This window comes from Leucopleurus acutus (assembly GCF_964270905.1).
Source record: "Leucopleurus acutus genome assembly, chromosome: 16".
Lineage (NCBI taxonomy): Eukaryota > Metazoa > Chordata > Mammalia > Artiodactyla > Delphinidae > Leucopleurus > Leucopleurus acutus.
Window position 1 is genome coordinate 87211492 of NC_139158.1, and position 19060 is coordinate 87230551.

General features: G+C 66.0%; 1 protein-coding gene across 9 annotated transcripts in view; it reads right to left on the bottom strand.

The window, feature by feature from the left end:
• The window catches only part of KCNQ2 (potassium voltage-gated channel subfamily Q member 2), a gene marked incomplete at both ends in the record, with an annotated part of 46650 nt that extends 28271 nt beyond the window's left edge, over positions 1 to 18379 (bottom strand). For all 9 annotated transcript variants that reach the window (XM_082857310.1, XM_082857304.1, XM_082857311.1 and 6 more), the window contains 5 exons: positions 262 to 387; positions 1531 to 1706; positions 1970 to 2096; positions 3094 to 3184; positions 18084 to 18379. In XM_082857310.1, coding sequence (XP_082713436.1) covers positions 262 to 387; positions 1531 to 1706; positions 1970 to 2096; positions 3094 to 3184; positions 18084 to 18379 — 816 coding nt within the window. The remainder of the gene's footprint in view (positions 1 to 261; positions 388 to 1530; positions 1707 to 1969; positions 2097 to 3093; positions 3185 to 18083) is intronic.
• Positions 18380 to 19060: the final 681 nt, after the last annotated feature.

A 19060-nucleotide genomic window follows, 5' to 3' on the forward strand; every position in this document is an offset into this window, starting at 1 on the left:
CCTACCACCACCCTGCCTGGGCCGCCACATCCACGTGGCATCACTGTCAGTAGTGGCCAGCAAGAGGCCCCAGAGAGACGTCTCTGGCCCGGTCAGCCAGGGAGAGCTGTGCATCTCCTGTCCAGGCCCAGGGGTCAGGGGCACACCCCGGAGTGGGGAGCAGAGGAGGGCAGACAACGCGCAGGAGGGACCCTGAGGAAGGCCACACTCGGTGAGCGTGTCCTCAGTGAAGGGCAACAGCCCCAGCAGCTGGGCACTCACCAGGCCCCACCAGAGCGCGTCCGCGTAGGTATCAAAGTGATCGTTCTCCCCCTTCTCCGCCAAGTACACCAGAAACGAGGCCAGGATGAGGCAGAGGAAGCCGATGTACCAGGCAGTGACCAGCTCCTGAAAGAGGCACATCACAGCCGCTGGGCCAGCGTCCAGCCCGACTCTCCCCCGGGAGCACGAGGCCCCGCCTGCCGGGAGGTTTGCTGGACGCCGCATCCCCTGGGCTTCAGCGGGTGGGCACCCCTCCCGAGAGCCGGCCGCAGAGCCCCAGCAGCCCCGATCCCGGGGCAGGCAGGAGGGGGAGCGCGTTTTCCAGTTCCAGCCCCGGGTGGTCCCACACCTACGCACCTCACCCCTGGAGGACGGTGGGTACGGACGGCTCAGCGTCGCATCCACCCAGGAAGGGAGTGTCCCCAGGCGGCCGTCAGCCCGTCAGGCTGGAGAAGCTTGGGCTGCTGGGACCCTACCCCAACTTGCCTGAGCCTGGGGGAGACACCCCGACTGAATGCCCTCCCTGGGGGTCCAGCACCTCAGCACCCTGGGGACCACCACCCTCTATGTCCTGCCAGCCAAGCCCCAGCCTCCGGGCTCAGACAGGAAGGGTGGTGGGGAAGGGACTCTGGGGCCAATAAGCCCACCCACGAGAGGACGGCCTCCTGGCAGAGCCTGCGAGGGCGGGGTCTGGGCGGGCAGGGCCCCTGGCAACACAGGGACGGGACCTGGACGGGCCATGGGGCTGCAGCCCCCTCGCGGCTCCCACGGCCAGCGGCCACCATGAGCCTCAGCCTGAACAGGCAGGAGCCCAGGTGCTGGGGGGCAGTGGGTGCTGGGGGGCAGTGGGTGCTGGGGGGCGGTGGCTGCTGGGGGGCAGTGGGTGCTGGGGGGCAGTGGGTGCTGGGGGCAGTGGGTGCTGGGGGGCAGTGGCTGCTGGGGGGCAGTCGGTGCTGGGGGGCAGTGGGTGCTGGGGGGCAGTGGCTGCTGGGGGGCAGTGGGTGCTGGGGGGCAGTGGGTGCTGGGGGCAGTGGGTGCTGGGGGGCAGTGGCTGCTGGGGGGCAGTCGGTGCTGGGGGGCAGTGGGTGCTGGGGGGCAGTGGCTGCTGGGGGGCAGTGGCTGCTGACCCGGCACGGCCACCCAACCAAGGAGCGAGCCGGCTCCGGGGCCCAGAGGGACTGGATGGCAGACACGCTGGAGAGAGGAGGAAGGCGGTCAGGTCGTGGGGAGACGCCCAGAGGAAACGAGGGGCTGGCCCCGCCTGCTCACCTTGCTGTGCGCGTAGACCACGGAGCCCAGCAGCTTCCAGGTGCCGCCGCGCCGGTCCATCCGGATCATGCGCAGGATCTGCAGGAAGCGCAGGCTGCGCAGCGCCGACGTGGCGAAGACGTTGCCCTGGGAGCCGGCGGCCAGCACGGCGATGGACGCGATGAGCACCATGACGTCTGCGGGGACAGCGGAGGAGCTCGGGCCGGCCCCCTGCCGCGCAAGGGCAGCCCCCACCAGGGCCCCGGGAGGACGGACAGACGGAAGCACACAAAGTGCCGGCGTGGGCCTGGCTCCACTGTCCGCCCAGCCCAGCCCTGCCCTGGGCACGGCCGCCCGACACCTCATAACCATGGGCTCTGACGCCAAGAGGGCAGGTGACGAGAAACTTCCAGAAGGCGCCGATCCTGCAGCCCTGCCTGCCCCCCGCAGCGGGCCTCACCGATCACACAGAAGGGCTTCCGCGCAAACTTGAGCCGTCCCCTCCAGCCGCGGTACCGGCAGCAGCAGCCCGCGGCCCAGATCCGCACGAAGTACTCCACGCCGAACACCACGATGGTCACGATTTCCTGCAGGGGAGGCCACGGCTGAGCCACTGCAGGGGAGGCCGCGGCTGAGCCACTGCCCACTGCCGGCTCCGCTGGGCGGGGGGGAGAGTGCTGTGCGGCTGGTGTGTGAGTGGGGACCCCGTCCTGTGCAGCTGGCGTGCGAGTGGGGACCCCGTCCTGTGCAGCTGGTGTGAGAGTGGGGTCCCCCGTCCTGTGTAGCTGGTGTGCGAGTGGGGACCCCGTCCTGTGTAGCTGGTGTGCGAGTGGGGACCCCGTCCTGTGCAGCTGGTGTGCGAGTGGGGACCCCGTCCTGTGTAGCTGGTGTGCGAGTGGGGACCCCGTCCTGTGTAGCTGGTGTGCGTGGGGACCCAGAGGGCAGAGCCGATGGAGGGTCTCAGGTAACTGCCAAGGGGGCGGGGCTCCCATGCCCGGGGCAGCCCTAGGACACAGCGCAGGGCGGGCAGGGGCGAAGGGCTCCCCGGAGGTGCGTCAGCTTCCCTGGGGCCCCATATGCCTCCATCACCAACAGCAACACAGAAATTACCTGTGGTTGCCATGGCGCCTGCCCCACCGATCACGGGGTTGCTGTGAGCTTCCCAACCCCCAGCCCACGCCCACATCTGCCAGGGAACACCCCACACTATGGGGTGGAGGGGGCCCCCGGGGCCCTCAGGCTCTAGTGAGAACAGAAGGCAGGAAAGGGGGTGGGGACGGGGGGGCGCTATCAGGCACTGTGACGACACAGGGAGAGGCCAGCCTAGGCTGGAGGATAACAGGGTGCCGGGGGTGTTCGGGGGAGGGGCGGGTGGGGGCTGAGGATGCGGCAGTATCACCAACGTGGGGGGGAAGCTGGGAGGGACCCAAGGGCTACCAGGAAGAGCAGGGGCCGTGGGTGCCAGGAGGACGGGGGTCCCTGCCGGTGGGCGTCTGGGAGATCAGACCAATGGGACCGGGGACAGGCTGCCGCCCACGGGCTCCGCCGCCATCAGGCCCGTCTGCGCCGACCCACGGGACCCACCAGGATGTAGAGCGCGCCCTCCGAGCTCTTCTCGTACTCCTTGATGGTGGAGAACACAGACAGCACGAGGCAGGAGAAGACCAGCAGGAACCTGGGGGCCGGAGCAGAAGGCGGTCAGCCAGGCCGGGCAGCCAGCCGGCGCGGAAGGCACAGGGCAGGGCAGGGGCACGCGGCAGCCCAGGGCTCCACGGTGATGCCTGGGCCCAGCTGCTCTGCAGGACGCCCACCACACTCCCCCCGCCGCCCCCACCAACGTCCCTCGCCAACGTCCAACGTCCCTCTCAGAGGGACCACAAACGGGGGACACTGCCTTCCGGGCCGCTGGGCAAACAAGAAATGAGTGAACCGCACAGCCCGTGCCCACGCAGGGCACCCCGTACGCAGTCACCCCTCTCCTCATCCACAGCTGTTTCCTCACCAGGCCCCGAAGTAGACACTTCCTGTCTCCCAGCTCACACCAGCCTCACACACACCGTCCCAGCGCCCTTGGCCGCCGGACCTGTGTCTGCAGGCGGTGCTGGCGAGGGCACTAACGGAGCCGGGAGCCGATGGGCAGCAGGTGTCCAGCCAGAGCGGACAGGGCGGGGCTGGGGTCCCAGGGAGCAGAGCCCCTGAGGGCTGAAGACAGCGTCCAGGCCTCCTGAGGCACAGAGCACCTGGTACGGGAAGCTGGGCAGGGACCCCACACCACGCCCCTCCCACTTCATCACCACTGGGACACCCCCATCACCCCAGAGTGTCGAGACCACCATCCTCCGTGGTAGTGGTGGAGGAGGGGAGATGAGACCCTTCAGAGCCAAAGCCGCGTGGTCCAACCTCAGCCGGGCCACAGCGACAGTGACTCGGGCCCTACCCCGCCCAGCCCAGCCTGCGTCACGGAGCGGCGGCCCCGCCCATGTGCCCCAGAGGCCTGACAACCAGGCCCAGAGAGGCGCAGACCCGCCTCCACATGCAGCCCCTCCCCAGAGCGTGGCCCCGAGGATGTCTCCAGACGCACCCCCAGCTCCAGGGCAGAGGCGCTACGGGCGGATAACGGAGGCCGCTGGCACAGACAAAACGCACGCGGGGAAACGGTCACGTTTCAAAACCTCAATTAATTTCCTTTGCTCATTAGCCAATTTATTCAATTAGCTGAGCCCTGGGGGAAAAAATGTCCAGATGTCTCATGTGCCTTATACTCGTAATTCTCTGCCTGCGGTGGGAAGGATCCCACGTGCCCAGAGAGGATCTGCCAGGGTCAGAGGAGATCCCAGGGTGGTAAGTCAGGACCCCGGGGCCTGGGCGGTGGGAGAGACGGGCAGGATCCCCAGCTCAGCTCAGCACTGGGCGCGGGAGCCGGGGGGACGCATAGCATGGTGGGCTTCCCTGTGGAGGTGTTCACAACGCTGCAGGATGAAGTGCTGGTGGGGTCAACAGGGAAGGGCAAGTGTTCCTGGCAGAGGGAAGGGCAAGTGGACTGGCGCCAGGAGGGGGTCGGGGGGGGGGCAAGGGGGAGACAGTGTGTCCAGGACCTGGTAGCGGGCAAGTCTGACCAGACTGGAGATCGGGGCCCCAGGATGCCTGACGCCATCGTCACCTGTCAGGGAGACTGAGTCCAGGGCTGCGCCCACGCAGGGCAGCTCCTCATGCTTTATAAAAACATTCCTCTAAAGAAAAACAGGAAAAACCCAGGTCCCAAGGTGACCAGGCCCTCTCAGCCCCGCCTCCCCAGGGAGCTCTGACCAGCATCTCGGAACCTTCCAGAATGGCCAGGGTACGCTGCACGAAGCGCAGCCTTTGCCAGCAGGCAGCCGCCAGGCTGTCGGGAGCCCCACCAGCAGTTCAGGAGCCAAAGCTGCGGCCCAAGCGCCAGTGACATTCCAAGTTTTGTTTTTGATGTTTTGGGACAGATGGTCGCAGGCGACACCGCCTGGGGTGCGCAGGGGGTGCAGCAGGATGGACGCTCCAGAGAGAGGCCAGCACACCCACACAAGGAGGAAGGAGAGGCAGCAGCAGAGTCCCACGCACAGCGGGCACCCCAGCCACGCCTCCAGGTGCAGGCAGGGCCCCCGCAGATCAAGAAAGGGACAACTCCAAAGGGCAGTGGTGCCCCCCCCCCCCGGCCACTCACAGGTAGCCACGATGGGGAAAAGGCACTTACTTCCAGGTCCCCTCCTGTCTGCGGGTAACCCTGTGACCGGCGACCACCCCTGCCCAGCACACAGCCGCATCCTGGGCCCAGAGACCTCCGAAGCCCACGCCCATCCAGCGAGGCTGGCGGGGGCTCCGCCTCTGGCCTCGTGGTCCCAGGCACGGCATCCTCCATTACAGGGGACACTTCCCTGAGGCCCAGCCCCCGGGGAGCCAGGAGGTGGGGGGGCCAGCCCTCCCGCAGGACGACACAGGTGATCACCCCCAGCCCTGGGGCCCATCGCAGGGCCGCCCGCTGCGGTTATGCTGGGGCCCTGGGCACCAGAGCATCCTGGAGACCCTGGGGAGTCTGAGCCAGACGGGGGCCTTCCTTCCCAAAGACCTCTCTTGCCTCGGTGACCCAGGTTCTGGCTCCTGGCAGGCTCATGGGAGCTGCCAGCTGTGGGTCTAAGGGACTCCCCTTCTCCCCTCTCCTCCTCTGGAGAGGCATTGGAGAGGTGCAGGGTGGACGCCGCCGCACCACTGGGAGGCCCCAGGAGGCAAGCTGTGTGCTTAGCACCGACCCCCAGGCCCCAGAGGACGTGGTGGCTAGTAGCTGGGTCCGCTTCCTCCCCAGATGGGATCGGTGAGCAGTTCTACCCGCCCACAGGCTGGGAGACCCGTCCCCCTGCTGCAAGGTTCAGCTCAACGGCCAGCACCATCCTGTACATCTCCTCAGGCCAGCACCATCCTGCACATCTCCCCAGGCCAGCACCATCCTGTACATCTCCCCAGCAGCATCCTGTACATCTCCCCAGGCCAGCACCATCCTGTACATCTCCCCAGCACCATCCTGTACATCTCCCCAGGCCAGCACCATCCCGTACATCTCCCCAGGCCAGCACCATCCTGTACATCTCCCCAGCACCATCCCATACGTCTCCCCAGGCCAGCACCATCCTGTACATCTCCCCAGCACCATCCTGTACATCTCCCCAGCAGCATCCTGTACATCTCCCCAGCACCGGGACCGAGGCCCCAGGGCCCTGGGGGAGGGGAGTTCTCATGCCCTCCAGCCTGGGAACTGTCCAGGCTGCAGGAAAAGAAAGGAGGGGAGGCAGGAGGTGGCTGCAAAGGCAGAACACGGCGGCTAATTATGATAATGAATTCATCGTCAGGATGCTTCCCTGGTAGCGGTTGCCAAGGAGACGAGCAGCTCAAGCAGCTGGTCCCCAGCCCCAGATTCCAGGGGCTGTGATGGGGGTCAGGCGGAGCGGCAGGCCAGCCAGGGACCTCAGACCTTGCTCACCTGGGCAGGGGGGAGGTAGGCCACCTGGAGAGTGAGCATCAGAGCAGCCGCATCCCAGATGCACAACCAGGCCTGCACCACCCAGTTCACGAGTGGCCACGAGGTGGGCCGGGCCCCAGCACTGCAGGACCCACAGCAGCAGGAGAGACCTCAGCCAGACATCAGGAGGGACTTCCACAGCCTGAGCTCTGGGCAGAGATGGACCCCTCTTTTGAAACAGGTGGAGGCACGGCAGGGTCCTCAGTGTAGGGATTCTGACGCATGGAGAGACAGGCAGGGCAGGCGGGAGGGACTGAGGGTGGTGGAGGCTTGGGCATTGGCCAGGGGAGCCCCCCAGTCAAGGCCTGACAGCACCCCTCGAGGCGGGCAGCCCACCCACAGCCGTGCCGCAGGTCCTGGGTGCACACGTGTGCGTTCTGCCTGCCCTGAACTCTCGGGAGGGGGCGGCCGCCACCCCCAGAGGGAGACCCCACTGCTTTCGGCTCTCCCCTCCCACCCCCTCCCCCCCATCTGACTGCAGGGAATATTTCTTTTCCGGAAAACGTGACGAGGTCTCTGCCACCTCATTCCCACGTCTGGTTCCCACTGTTGGGAGGGCACTGGGGGGGTGTCATGGTGCTGGCCCGCAGCCCAGACTCCCCCGCTCCCTTCAAGGACTAAGCTGGGAGATGACTGGGATTATTCACCTCATTCTACATATTTAGTGAAATACACCTTTCATAAGCGAATGGCAGGGTTGGGAGGAAAGGAAGTCGTGTTATCAGCACCCCACTTGCTCACCCCCAGCCCCTGGCTGGCAAAGCTGGGAGAGAAGGATGGCGAGGGGTCCCTGACATCAAGCACCACCCCCCAGGCTCCAATTCAGCTATGCACCAGGCAGGCGACAGCCCAGCAGATTGGAAGAAGGTGCTCATCCGTTTTACAGATGAGAAAACGGAGGCTGTGATGCAGCTCACCGCGGCCACGCGGCGCCGAGCCTGAGCACCGCTTCCACTGCGGGGTCTCCCCAGGATAACGTCCATCCCGATAAGGCCGGGTGGCCCGGGAGCCCAGGAGAGGACGGCGGGGGGGGGGAGCCGCCAGCGCGAGGCCCAAGCTCCCACGCCGGGTCCCCGGGGAACCTCCCGCTGCCTCGTCCATCAGGACTGCAGTTGGCGCTGCAGCCGGAATCTAATTTCACCCTTAATGAACTGCTCTGCCTCCAGTACCTGGGGCCACTGCCAGTCTCTGGGCGACAGGAAGCCTGGACTCCTGATGGCTGCTCCAGGCGCAAACAAGCCAGACGGAGGAATCGCTCTGAGATCCCGCCGCAGCCCGAGGGAGTGGGAGGCCGTGTGCAGACCCTACCCTGGAAACGAGCCCCGCCCACAGGGCTGCCCACCCAGGCCCACTGCAGTCCCGCCAGGCCCCCGTACACGGCAAGTAAGTGCTCAGTAAACGCCTCAGACCTGACAGGCCCCAACCCAGGAAGTCCCAGACCCTGGGAAGGTGCAGCTCCGGCCTTGGCATTTGAGGCCTCCCTTGAATTAAATTAAATTGAATAATTGCATTCTGTGGATTTCACATCAATTAAAGAAAAAAACAGAAACAGGCCAGGTTGTCAGGGACTGAAGCAGAGGGTAAGGCCCATCCGCCCATCTGTGCCCAGGCAAGCCCTCCCCACCCGTGCCTCAGCTCCCCTCTGCGCCCTCCCCACCCGTGCCTCAGCTCCCCTCTGCGCCCTCCCCACCCATGCCTCAGCTCCCCTCTGCGCCCTCCCCACCCGTGCCCAGCTCCCCTCTGCGCCCTCCCCACCCGTGCCCAGCTCCCCTCTGCGCCCTCCCCACCCGTGCCTCAGCTCCCCTCTGTGCCCTCCCCACCCGTGCCCAGCTCCCCTCTGCGCCCTCCCCACCCGTGCCCAGCTCCCCTCTGCGCCCTCCCCATCCGTGCCCAGCTCCCCTCTGTGCCCTCCCCACCCGTGCCCAGCTCCCCTCTGCGTCCTCCCCACCCGTGCCTCAGCTCCCCTCTGCGCCCTCCCCACCCGTGCCTCAGCTCCCCTCTGCGCCCTCCCCACCCATGCCTCAGCTCCCCTCTGTGCCAGCACAGATTTGGGCGGGAGAGCCTACCCCTCTGCCCACACTGCTCCCCGCACCCCCTGCCACCAGGGGACCTGACCCCATCCTTCAAGGAAGGACACTGCTCTGAGGCTTCCTGGGGGGCAAGGAGGGCCCCAGCCTCCCCCGGGATGCCTTAGCATCCGCACGTGGGGATCAGGCAGCCGCTGGCTGGGTGATTTCCTGTGCTGTGAGGCGGGGGTCCCCCTCCAGTGTGTTTTCTTCCATGGTCCACACTGAGCTCTGTCCTTGTAAGTCCTGGTCTCCCCCGGCCCCGGTTCACTCTGGGGGTCCCCGTCTTGGGGTGCGTCCCCCAGGCCTGCCACACACACACCCAGCACAGCCACCTTTGGGGTCCCTTGAGTGCCAGGCTCTGTCCAGGGAGCTGGCCTGACGAAACGGTCAGCATGGCTGACCCCCGGCCCTGCATGTCCCATAGCCCCAACCACGCGGAAGCCTGCGCAGGAGCGGGGTGAGGAGGGGAGGGGTCCCCGTGGGAGGCACTGCCGTGGACAGGCCTCTGAGGTCAGGGCCCAGGGCAAATACCATCTTTCGGGGGAGAGGTGCTTCCCCCGCCACGAGGGGTCAGTTTGGACCACCCCGGGCATCTGACATCCCCTTCGTGAGCACAGGAACCCATGCAGGAGCTCAGGGTACCCCCACACCAGGGGCTCTCACAGACCCACCTCCCCAGGTCGACAGCACGGCCAGGCCTGCTCCCCCGGACTCTTCCTGAACACCCTCCAAGCGGCTCTCGGGCTGGCCCACTCCCCCCGTGCCCCATGGGTCATAGCTCAGTGGTCCCCTAAAAACACTCCTGGTGTTCTGCCGGCCTCCATCTGCACACCTCCAGCGACAGCCATGGGCAGGACCTCGTTTTAACAAGCCCCCTCCCGGACCAGCCCTGGTCCTGACCCCGGGGGGCCACCAGGCACGTGCTTGCCTGCGTCCTTCTCCAGGCCAGAGGCGCCGTCTGCTCCCCAGCCGTAAGCCACCGAGGGCGTAGGGTGAGGGATCAGTGACAGGGCCACCTCATGCTCCCCCAACCCCAGGGGCACCAGGAGCCCTGATGACAGAGACAAAGCCCAACACTCGTCCAGCAGAGACTTGTCTGATTCCACGGGGAAATCCCCACCACACACAGTTAGCACGAAGGAGGACGACAGCCTGAATCCGATCTCCTTTAAGAAACGCAGACAGGCACAGATGCTCGGAAGGCAATCAGGAAAGACAAACGCTCCTCCTCAGCTTTTCTGCATCTTCTCCGTTTCCTACGGTGGACGTGTGTAATTTTCATAATCAGAAGAGGTAATGGACCATAACCAAGGGTTTCTCTAAGAGGCCGCCAGCCCCTCTCGCTCAGACCACGCAGTGCTGTCTGCCCACCACGTGGCCTGAAACACTGGATTTCCGTCCACACGATATTAATTCAGCTCTCAGCTAATCAAACCACACAAAGCGGAGAGGACCGTCTTGGAGAACGTTGACCAAGGAGGAAAGAGCTCTGTGAGCACAAGAGGCTGAATCGTGAGGCGGAAGCAAGCGGCCACGCGCCTGCCCCGTCCGCAGGCCAGCGCCCCGTCCGCAGGCCAGCCAGTGATGGGCCAATCTCCCCACTTTCCATGTCCCGCACGGAGCTCACTTGGAGAGACGGCCGTGGGCTCGTGATCAGGACCGCGGCCAGCGCCCTGCACGCCGGTCCCGCTTCGGCTCACCCGGGTCACCCCCGCCAGAGGCTGAGCTCTCACTTCTTGTTCCTCCGGGTGAAAGTCGAACCCCGGGTCAGGCCCTGCCCTCCTGCTGGAGGGCCCGTCCCGGTGCTGCCACCACATCCCATCACGGCTTGGCCTCCAGGGAGAACAGACTTCTAAACGCCAGTGGACCCAGCCAGGACCACAGGACTGGCAGCCCTGCTCAGAGCCCTGCTCCCAGGAACAGAAATGGATCGGCAGGTGCTCACTCAGGCTCCTCCCACTTCCACATTCCACTCCCCCCCCCCCTGCCCCCGCTTCCTCCCCCAAAGCCTGGAATCCCAGGAGAAACTGGCCTTTTCCTCAGACAAACCCTTCGAATATTTTTTTCCAAGCCTAAATGTAAAAGCAAGCTCAAAAGTTCTAAGCTCTCTAGTCAGGTCAAGACTGAGGCTCCAGGGAAGGAAGGGGCGGACCAGACAGGACCTGGAGGAGGGAGGGGCCTGGGCGGGGGCACACGCAGCAGACAGCCAGGGACAACCTGGGAGCTGAGACCTGTCCCCACAACAGACGATGAAGGAATCTCTGGAGACTCTGTTTCCAACGAGTCCGAGTAGGACTTTCTGGAACAAACGCGGTTCTGTACATTTACAGAATTATTCCAGGGGGCTTCCCTGGTGGCGCAGTGGCTGAGAATCCGCGCTCCCAATGCAGGGGGCCCGGGCTCGGTCCCTTGCCAGGGAACTAGATCCCACACGCACGCTGCAGCTAAGAGTTCACAACTAAGGAGCCCACGTGCTGCGACTAAGACCCGGCACAACCAAATAAATAAATATTTAAAAAAATTATCCCGGGTAATCTGAAGACATTAAAGACCTAATTTCACTCGAGCCGGGTAGCCGGCAGAGCCAGGACGCTCAGCTCTGAGTACATCCTGGAGATGAAGGTCACACTCAGGGCTGGCGGCTGGAACACACCCACCCTCACGTCTCAACCAAGTGAAGCCAACACGGCCTCTGCGAGGAGCTGCAGGAAGAGGCCCGCCCGCTCCAGCGCACCCTCCCTTGGGCCTATCCCAGCTGCTGGGCAGTGGGACCAAGGCTCTGGGCCGCTGGTGGCCGAGAAGAGGCGAGAGCCCCCTCGTGGGCGGGCACCTGCCCCAGGCCAGGGGTCTCCCCACCGTCCTTGGGGCTGCTGGAGAAGGCGCAGCCCTCACCCAGCCTCTGCCGGGCTTGAGCGCCGCTGGCCCCGCTCACCGGCACGCGCTTGGGTCCGTCACTCAGCCCGGCTCACCTGCGCCCCGCCCCGCAGCATCAGGGCACCTGGTAGAAGTCCTGCCGCTGTCCCTGTTCTCCCTTCAGCAGGCACCATCCTGCCCGTTCCCCAGGGAACCCCCTTTGCACTTGCTAAACCCAGGCCTTCACAGTAGGGAACTCTGGGGCCTGCATGCCCCGGGGCTCTGGCTGGGCTGTGGATGAAGCCACCCAAACGCACTAGGGCAAACTGAGGAATGTGGGCCCTGCAGCCCCACTGGGAGGCACGCAGGCCCCAGAGCTGCCCACCCAGGGGCTCCAAGACCCAGGCATCCCCAGCCCTGCTTCCTCCTGGATGAATTAGAAGCTTGGTGCAGCCCAGCTTCAGACAACAAAGACCAGCCCTCTCCCTAACTCCAGACCGTTTGCAAAACAGCACCTGGACCACCTGCCCCCAACTCCGGCCATGGCTGCCTTAATTCACACGAAGAACAGACAGGCTTTAGAAACAGTCATCTTCTGCCCTGACCCCTCCTGCACGCGCCCACCTCACCAAGAGGGGTTTTGGGGGTTCACCGCCACCCCACCAGCTGCCAGGGGAGCAAGCTGGGAGCGGTCATCGGGCCACAGCCGCCTGCAGAACAGTGGAAAGAGGGCCTAGGGGGCGGGGGCAGCTGCGTCAAACCCTCCCCTCAGCATGGAAGGCAGAGTCCCTGGGGGACAACCTCGGGGCCGCACGCCCCTCTTCTTTCTACCTCGGATCTCACCAAGCTGGCCTGGGCTTGCTGGCCGGGTGCCCCACAGCTGGGAGGGAACTGCATGGCACAGATGAGGCCCGTTTCCCGATGCCGCAGAGCTGTCAGCAAACCGCTGTTGGAAAGCACAGCCGGGCACCAGCCTTCAGAAGGGAGTGGCTGTGCTAGAAGGAGTCTCCCATGCTCCGGGGCAGCGCCAGGAGATGGGCTCAGCCTGGCGGCCCACGTGACACTAAGTCACCACACGACAGCTTAGGAGGGGGTGCAGCTCATCAGGACGCAGCCCGTGCGGAAACCTGGGGTCCCCTTTACGGTCTGGGGGTCCATTGGTACAACTCGCTCGCAATGGTCCTTCTCAAGCCAAAACCGTTCTGGCCTCTATGCTCGGAGGTCCAGGGCGCTGGGACCATTCAGCCATGGAAGGAAGACCTCCCCCAATACCCAGGCAGCTGTAGAAGAGTGAGGTCCTTTAGGAAAACGGCCAGTCCTCCTGGACAAACACAGCTTCAGACGGGGGCCCGTGTCTAATCACGCGGCCATGTTCACAGCGGCCCCAAAGCCCTCCATCCAGGCGCAGTCACTGGCCGACAGGACTGAGAACACACCTGGGTCGCGCGGAGGGCGGATGGCGCAGGGTGCTGTCCCGGACGCGCCCACCTCCCTCCGCCTGGTCTTCCTCCTTGCTGAGTGACAGACAACGCGGCCAGGACCCCGTGAACGTCACACGCTCCGAGCACTGTGCTGAGTGAGTCACAGGAGACAAGCACAGAATGGTGTCCCCACGTCACAGATGAGGGGACACCGGGCCCAAGGCAGGATTCCCCGCCAGGCCCACGCAGAGCCCACGGTCCCCACGGCTCACCGTCCTCTGCCACGCGCGTCCCTGAACCGTCACTGGTTATAACCTCCCACCACACCTGACAGGGCGTGGGGGTGACGAGGTGACGTCTGTGACGAAGGCACGTGCCCGGCGATCTCCATGCAGGAAAGACCCTCCGTTTACACTCGAGAACGTTTCAGATGACCCGCCCTGAGGTGACCCAGGCAGCACGGTTTATAATGAGGCTGCCGGACACAGGCCAAGGTCTCTCACAAGCCTTGGCTCAGGAAGGGGCAGAAGGCTGCAGCCCAGGGCTGACCCAGCATCGTGAGCCCCAGGCCTGGCCCCCAGCCCCACCCCACCCCCGTCCCCCACAAGGAAAGGGTCACAAGCCCGCAGTGCCTGCAGCACGTCCCGCCCTGTCGTGCCGGGCGGAGGTTCGGCCCTCCGCGGGGTCCCCCACCGGCATCCTGGCCCTCAGCACCTTCCACGAAAGGCCCCAGAGAACTCTCGGTCCTCTGGAGCCTGTCCCTTCTCCGGGGCATTCAGAACGCAGCTCCCGGGGGTGGGGGCAGCCTGGCGGGCTTGCCAGGACGGACTCAGGACGCCTGTGAGCAGTGGCCAGGAGCAGGCCCCGGGCCTCACCGTGGACACGCAGGCGCGCGGGGATTAACACAGCCTAGGATTCACTTACTGACCAAAACGGGCCGGGAAGAACCCCCGAGACGCTCTATCCACCACCAGGCTCGGGCCGCGCTCCTGGAAACAACCCGGGCTCTTCGCAACCGTTCCCGGTTTAGGTGTTTCCGAGGCGGCGCCCGCGCCGAAGCCCCGCCGGGTCTCCGTGGAGACCAGTGTCAATGTGTGGCCTGCGCTGGTTTCTAACAAAACAGATTATTTTTCTTTGCTCTGATCTGTGAAACTGTCAAGAACGGAGCTTCCCACCGACCCCATCACCCCGAGGACACAGACGGTTTGCGGGGACTCACGACAGTGGAATTAGACACCGTGACTAAGAAACACTTCATTAAAAACACCTCATTGTCTTATTGTGGGTGAGAAATCCTACGATGAGGCCTGAGGTCTCCAGACGGCCGACTGGGGACAGTCTACTGAGCCCTGGTCTCCCTGGAAACCACAACCTTCCTACCGTTTTCACCGTTGGGGAAATTTCCGTAAGATTCTCCAACTCTTCAATCAATAGACATTTCCTCCCCAGGATGGCAGCGAGGTCTGGGAGCTGAAAGAAGCTGAGAATACAGCCATTCAGACCCCAGTCTCCTCTCAGAAGCAGACACCCAGGGCCACTTGCCCTGGGGCCCCCACGCCCCCCAAGTGCAGTCACACCGAGGAAAAGAGAGGCCAGCACGTGGGCCCACGCTTGCCCACCCGAGGGCGGACAGGTGAGAGGGGGCAGCGGGCGGCCTGCACGTGGGTTATCCGAGGCCACGCAGGGGACTGCAGCTGGGCCCTGAGGCCCCAGGCCCCCATCCCGCTGCCCCCAGCCACAGGCCCCGAAATGTCAGCGGCCCCCCGAGACCCACCTGGACGCCATCCGAGGACGGAGGGGGCTCGTTGGACTAGCCTGAGAGAAGGCAGCTCCCAAGAGTGAGCCGCTCAGGCAAGCCCCGGCCTCCAGGGGCCAGTCCCTGCCCTGCAGTCACCGGCATTTTCCATCCCACCAATTTCAAACACAGTCTCACCTGGCAACTCCAAGTGGCTTTTGGATGTTGGAAAAGTCAACCGATCTGCACCCCAAGTTCCCATCACTGGGCCGAGACCCCTTCTGTCCAGCGTGAGTGGGGCAACTCAGGAACTCGACCGTCTCAGCCTCGGTTTCCTCACCAGTGAAAATGGGGCCACAAAGTGAGGAAGCCCTGAGACCAGCGGACAGCGGGCCGGCCCAGAAGACGTGCGGTTCCCCTCCCCTCCTAACGTGAGCCTCGGGGAGACCCCCCACCCCCTCACCATGGTGGAGCAGCTGCCGCTCCCACCCGTGAGGGGAGGGGGCCGCGCACCCAACCCAGGCTCTCAAAGGACCCCCAAGGGCTCGCCTGAAGCAGATGAGTAGCCCCTGGGGCCCCACTGGCCTGGACACGCATCCCTGACGTGCTTGGGGGCCTTTTCTGTGGCTCACACCCCCTCTGAGAAACTCATGAAAACCCTAGACCGTAGCTAGAAAATCCTCTCGTGTAAAGACACCCTGCTCTAGGGGTGCACAGACCCTCGGAGCCCCGAGACCTGCCTGGGGCTGTGAAGGGCAGGCAATGGTGAGCTGAGATGCACCCCTTCCCCACCCCACACAGCCCAGCTCCTCGCAACAGGGCCCCCACTCACTGCGGACGACACCAGCCTGCCCGCCCAGAATCCCGGCCAGGTCTGGGTGAAGAGCCATGCGGGGCGGGGACCTGCCCAACCGGGGCTACTCTCCCTCTCCAGCCAGAGCAGAGGAAGGGACACTGCAGGGGCCTCGGGGCTGGGAGGGGTGGCCCAGGCGGGCTCCCCTCAGCCTGGTCCAGGATCCTCCTGACTCAGGGAAGCCTCCCGCCCCCACAGGCAGCAGCAGTGATGGCGATGGCTCCAGGCCCAGAGGCACGTCCATGGAGACAGCCCGTCCGCAAAGGGCAGGGGCACCTGGCCTGATACGCACCAAGCCCGGGGCCCAGAGGGCGGCCACCTCCCTCCCCACCTCTGACACCCAGAGGGCTCAGCACACCTCTGCCTTCCAGAAGCCAGGCTTTGCTGGAAGGTGGCCCAGGAGGGCAGCTGCCCCAGCCCTGCGACCACTCCCGGCCCCCACTGCCCCTCCCAGGCCCAGCTCAGGAGGCTTGAACTGGTTTAATCAACAAACCAAACAGACGAGGGCCAGTCCCTGCTGGGGGGCGGGGGGTGCACAGGGGAGGCCGCACCACTGGAGACCAGCATATGGGGGCAGTGAAGCCCTCCTGAGTCCAGTGGGCTGGGCCCAAGGATGGGCTGGGCCTGGGGACAGCTAGTGAATCCCAGGCCCGGGGAGCCGGGGGGTGACCGATGAGCAACAGCGGGACAGAGATGTCGCCGTTCAGGAGCACCCCCGGGCCGGCGCCGGGAGGGTGGAGACCCCACGCGGTGGCCTCCACAATGCCTTGGGGGCAAGGGCAGCTCTGCCCCGTTCACTGACCCTGGACCCTCACACACTGCAGGCCCACCTGTCCCGACTCGGGCACTCCCGAGGCGGGGGCAACGCAGACCCACACCCGAGAGCAGCTGCCTGGCCCCCAGTCCCCACACTCTGTTCCCAGCTCTGAAGGCTGCAGCTTCCAGGACGCAGGACACACGGAGGGGCCGGCCACTTCGGGCCTGGGCAGGGAGAGGCCACACAGACGGGACCCCGGGAAGTGCTGCCGGCGGGGACCTTCGTGCCCAAAGCACAGCAAACCCTCCAGCAGCCGCACCACAGGTCAGACAGGAGTGGGGGCACCGCTGGGCTGTGCCCATACACCAGAGGTCACCTCGGGCCAGGACCTGGCTGACCAGAGCTGGCCCCCGCCCGGCAGGGAGAGGAGGCACGGGGCTCTTCCAAGAAGGAAGAGCGCACCTGGGCATGTCCACCCCGGGAAGAACCAGGTCACCTCCCTGGGGCAGGCGGGGGCTGACACAGTGCCAGGGGAGCCTCTGCCTCTTGGAACTCCCAGGGTGGCTCAGCGCTGGGGCTGGGGACAGTGGCCAGGAGGCCTCCAGGGCTGTGGTGACCCCCAGGACACCTATCCCTCCAGCAGCTTGGCATTTCCTCCCAGGGTCTTCTCCCCCACCCACAGAGGGTCCGTCCAGAGCACACACTCACAGGTCACAGGCACACTCACGGGCACACACCCCCTCATCCCAGGTGGGCACTTGGTCGGAGACGGTTTCCCAGAATCCACCCCTCACTCCCATCCCCAAATGCCTCTTTCTCACAAAATGGCCGAGTCCTGGGCCCAGTCTAGCTGGGATGGGAGAGAGCGCCTGTAGGCTCAGAGGCCGTGCTCGCCACCAGCACAGGCGCGCATGCACACACACACACACACACACACACACACACACACACCACACGCTCGAACACCCGTGTGCACACAATGCCGGCCTGTGGCCACCAGCCCTGGCGCAGGAGCCAGGAGTTCCCTGAACAACGGGCCCAGGGCCACCGACAGCCCTCCCAGGGCCAGGGCTGGCGGCCCCCCTCTTCCTGGGGGTCCACTCTGCAATAAAGGGGGTCTGGAGCCCAGAACGCGCGCAGGGGCGTCAGGCATGCACCTGCTCCTCCAGCGAGCCGCGGCAGGGGCTCGAGGCTGTGCTGGGGGGGGGAGGGGGGGCGACGCAGGCCAGGCCAGGGGTGGGTGCAGGCACCACGGGGCAGGAACAGCCAACTATCTACCCTGAGCCCACGGCTGGGGGCGGAGAGTAACGACGGGACCCCTCCGCCATTGCAGCACCCCAGAAGCGCACCCTAGAAGGAGGGCCAACCCCTCCCCCCATTCCCCCTTCTTTGAGGGAACCCATCTAGAGGGGGCCCTCTAGGAGTCCAGATCCAGTGACAGGACGGGCAGCGCCGCCCTCCCTCCCTGGTCGGCCCTTTGTTCGGTGCAGTGGCCGTGGGGAGGGGCCTCTCAGGGCTGAGGAGGGGAGGCTGGGGCGCTGCACATCTCCCCATCCTGCGGGGGAGGGACTGATGCAACCCAACCAGGCCGCTGGCGGGCGCGGGAGGGGGACAGGCGCCCCCACCCCGACCCCAGAACTCCTTCCAACCAGACGTCTCCAAAATCGCTCTCCAACCTCTGCCCTTCTCTTGAACCAAGGGACCCCAGGCACACGGTGTGACCGACGCGGGCGCTCGGACACACACGGAGGCCCTCGTAGCCCGCAGCTGTGCGCCCACGGGCCACCAGCGGCCGATCGCCCGGGTGCCTCGCGACCCACGCCCGCCGCCCGGGTGGGCACTCACACGTAGGCGTGGTAGATGAAAGCCCAGCCGCGCGGCCGCTCCAACACGTTGTAGAGGAAATTCTGCAGCTTGCGGTAGAAGGCGTTGCGCTTGGGGGGCTTCCCGGCGCCCGCGCCGCCCGCGCGCGGCTTACTCAGGATGCTGCCGCGCTTGGGGGCCTCGGAGCCGGCGATGAGCAGCGCGCCGTCTCGGGTGGAGTCGGGCGCGCCGGGGTCCAGCCCCACGAAGCCCACCTTGAGCTTCTTCTCCCCGCTCGGGCCAGGGTACACGCCGCCGTTGCGAGACTTCTGCACCATGGTGCCGGGCGGCGCCCGGGCGGGCGCGGGCTCAGCGGGGGCGGCGCGCGGGGGGCGGCGCGGGCCCGAGCCCAGTTCCCCGGCCCTGGAGCCGCATGGCCAGGCGGCGGCGGCGGCGGCGGCGGCGGCGGCGGCGGCTCCGCGCTCCTGCCGGGCCCGGGCCGCGCGCGGGGACGCTGCGGCCCCCTCGCTCCGCGCGCGCCTGGGCGCCTGGCCCGCGGCCGCGCCGGCTCCGCCCGCCGCCTCGCCCCGCCCCCCCCCTCCGTTAACTCCTGCGCCGCCGCCCCGGCCGCGGGAGGGAAGGGGAGGAGAGGAGGGGGAAGGAAGAGGAGGGAGGGTCAGGCTGCGCCACCCCGCCGACCTCTTCCCGCCCCTCCGGCCACGTGTGCCCTGACGAGGGGATCCGGCCCCCTGGTCCCCTCTGGGGTGGGCAGGACCAGGCAAGCACACGCCTGAGCAGAGACCCCAGCTCTCCCTGGGATCCCCAGGCGGGGCGGTGCCGGGGCCTGGCCCCAGGTGAATTCTTACCAGCTGGGCCCGGACTGGACCCCTTGGAGCCGGGGAGGCCAGGCTCTCTGTTAGAAGGCCCAGCTCCCCGGGACCTTATGCTCCTGGCCTCTAGATGGGCCAGGCATGAGGACGCTTTAGACCCCAGGCCCTTGGTCGTGCAGGGAGGCCTTT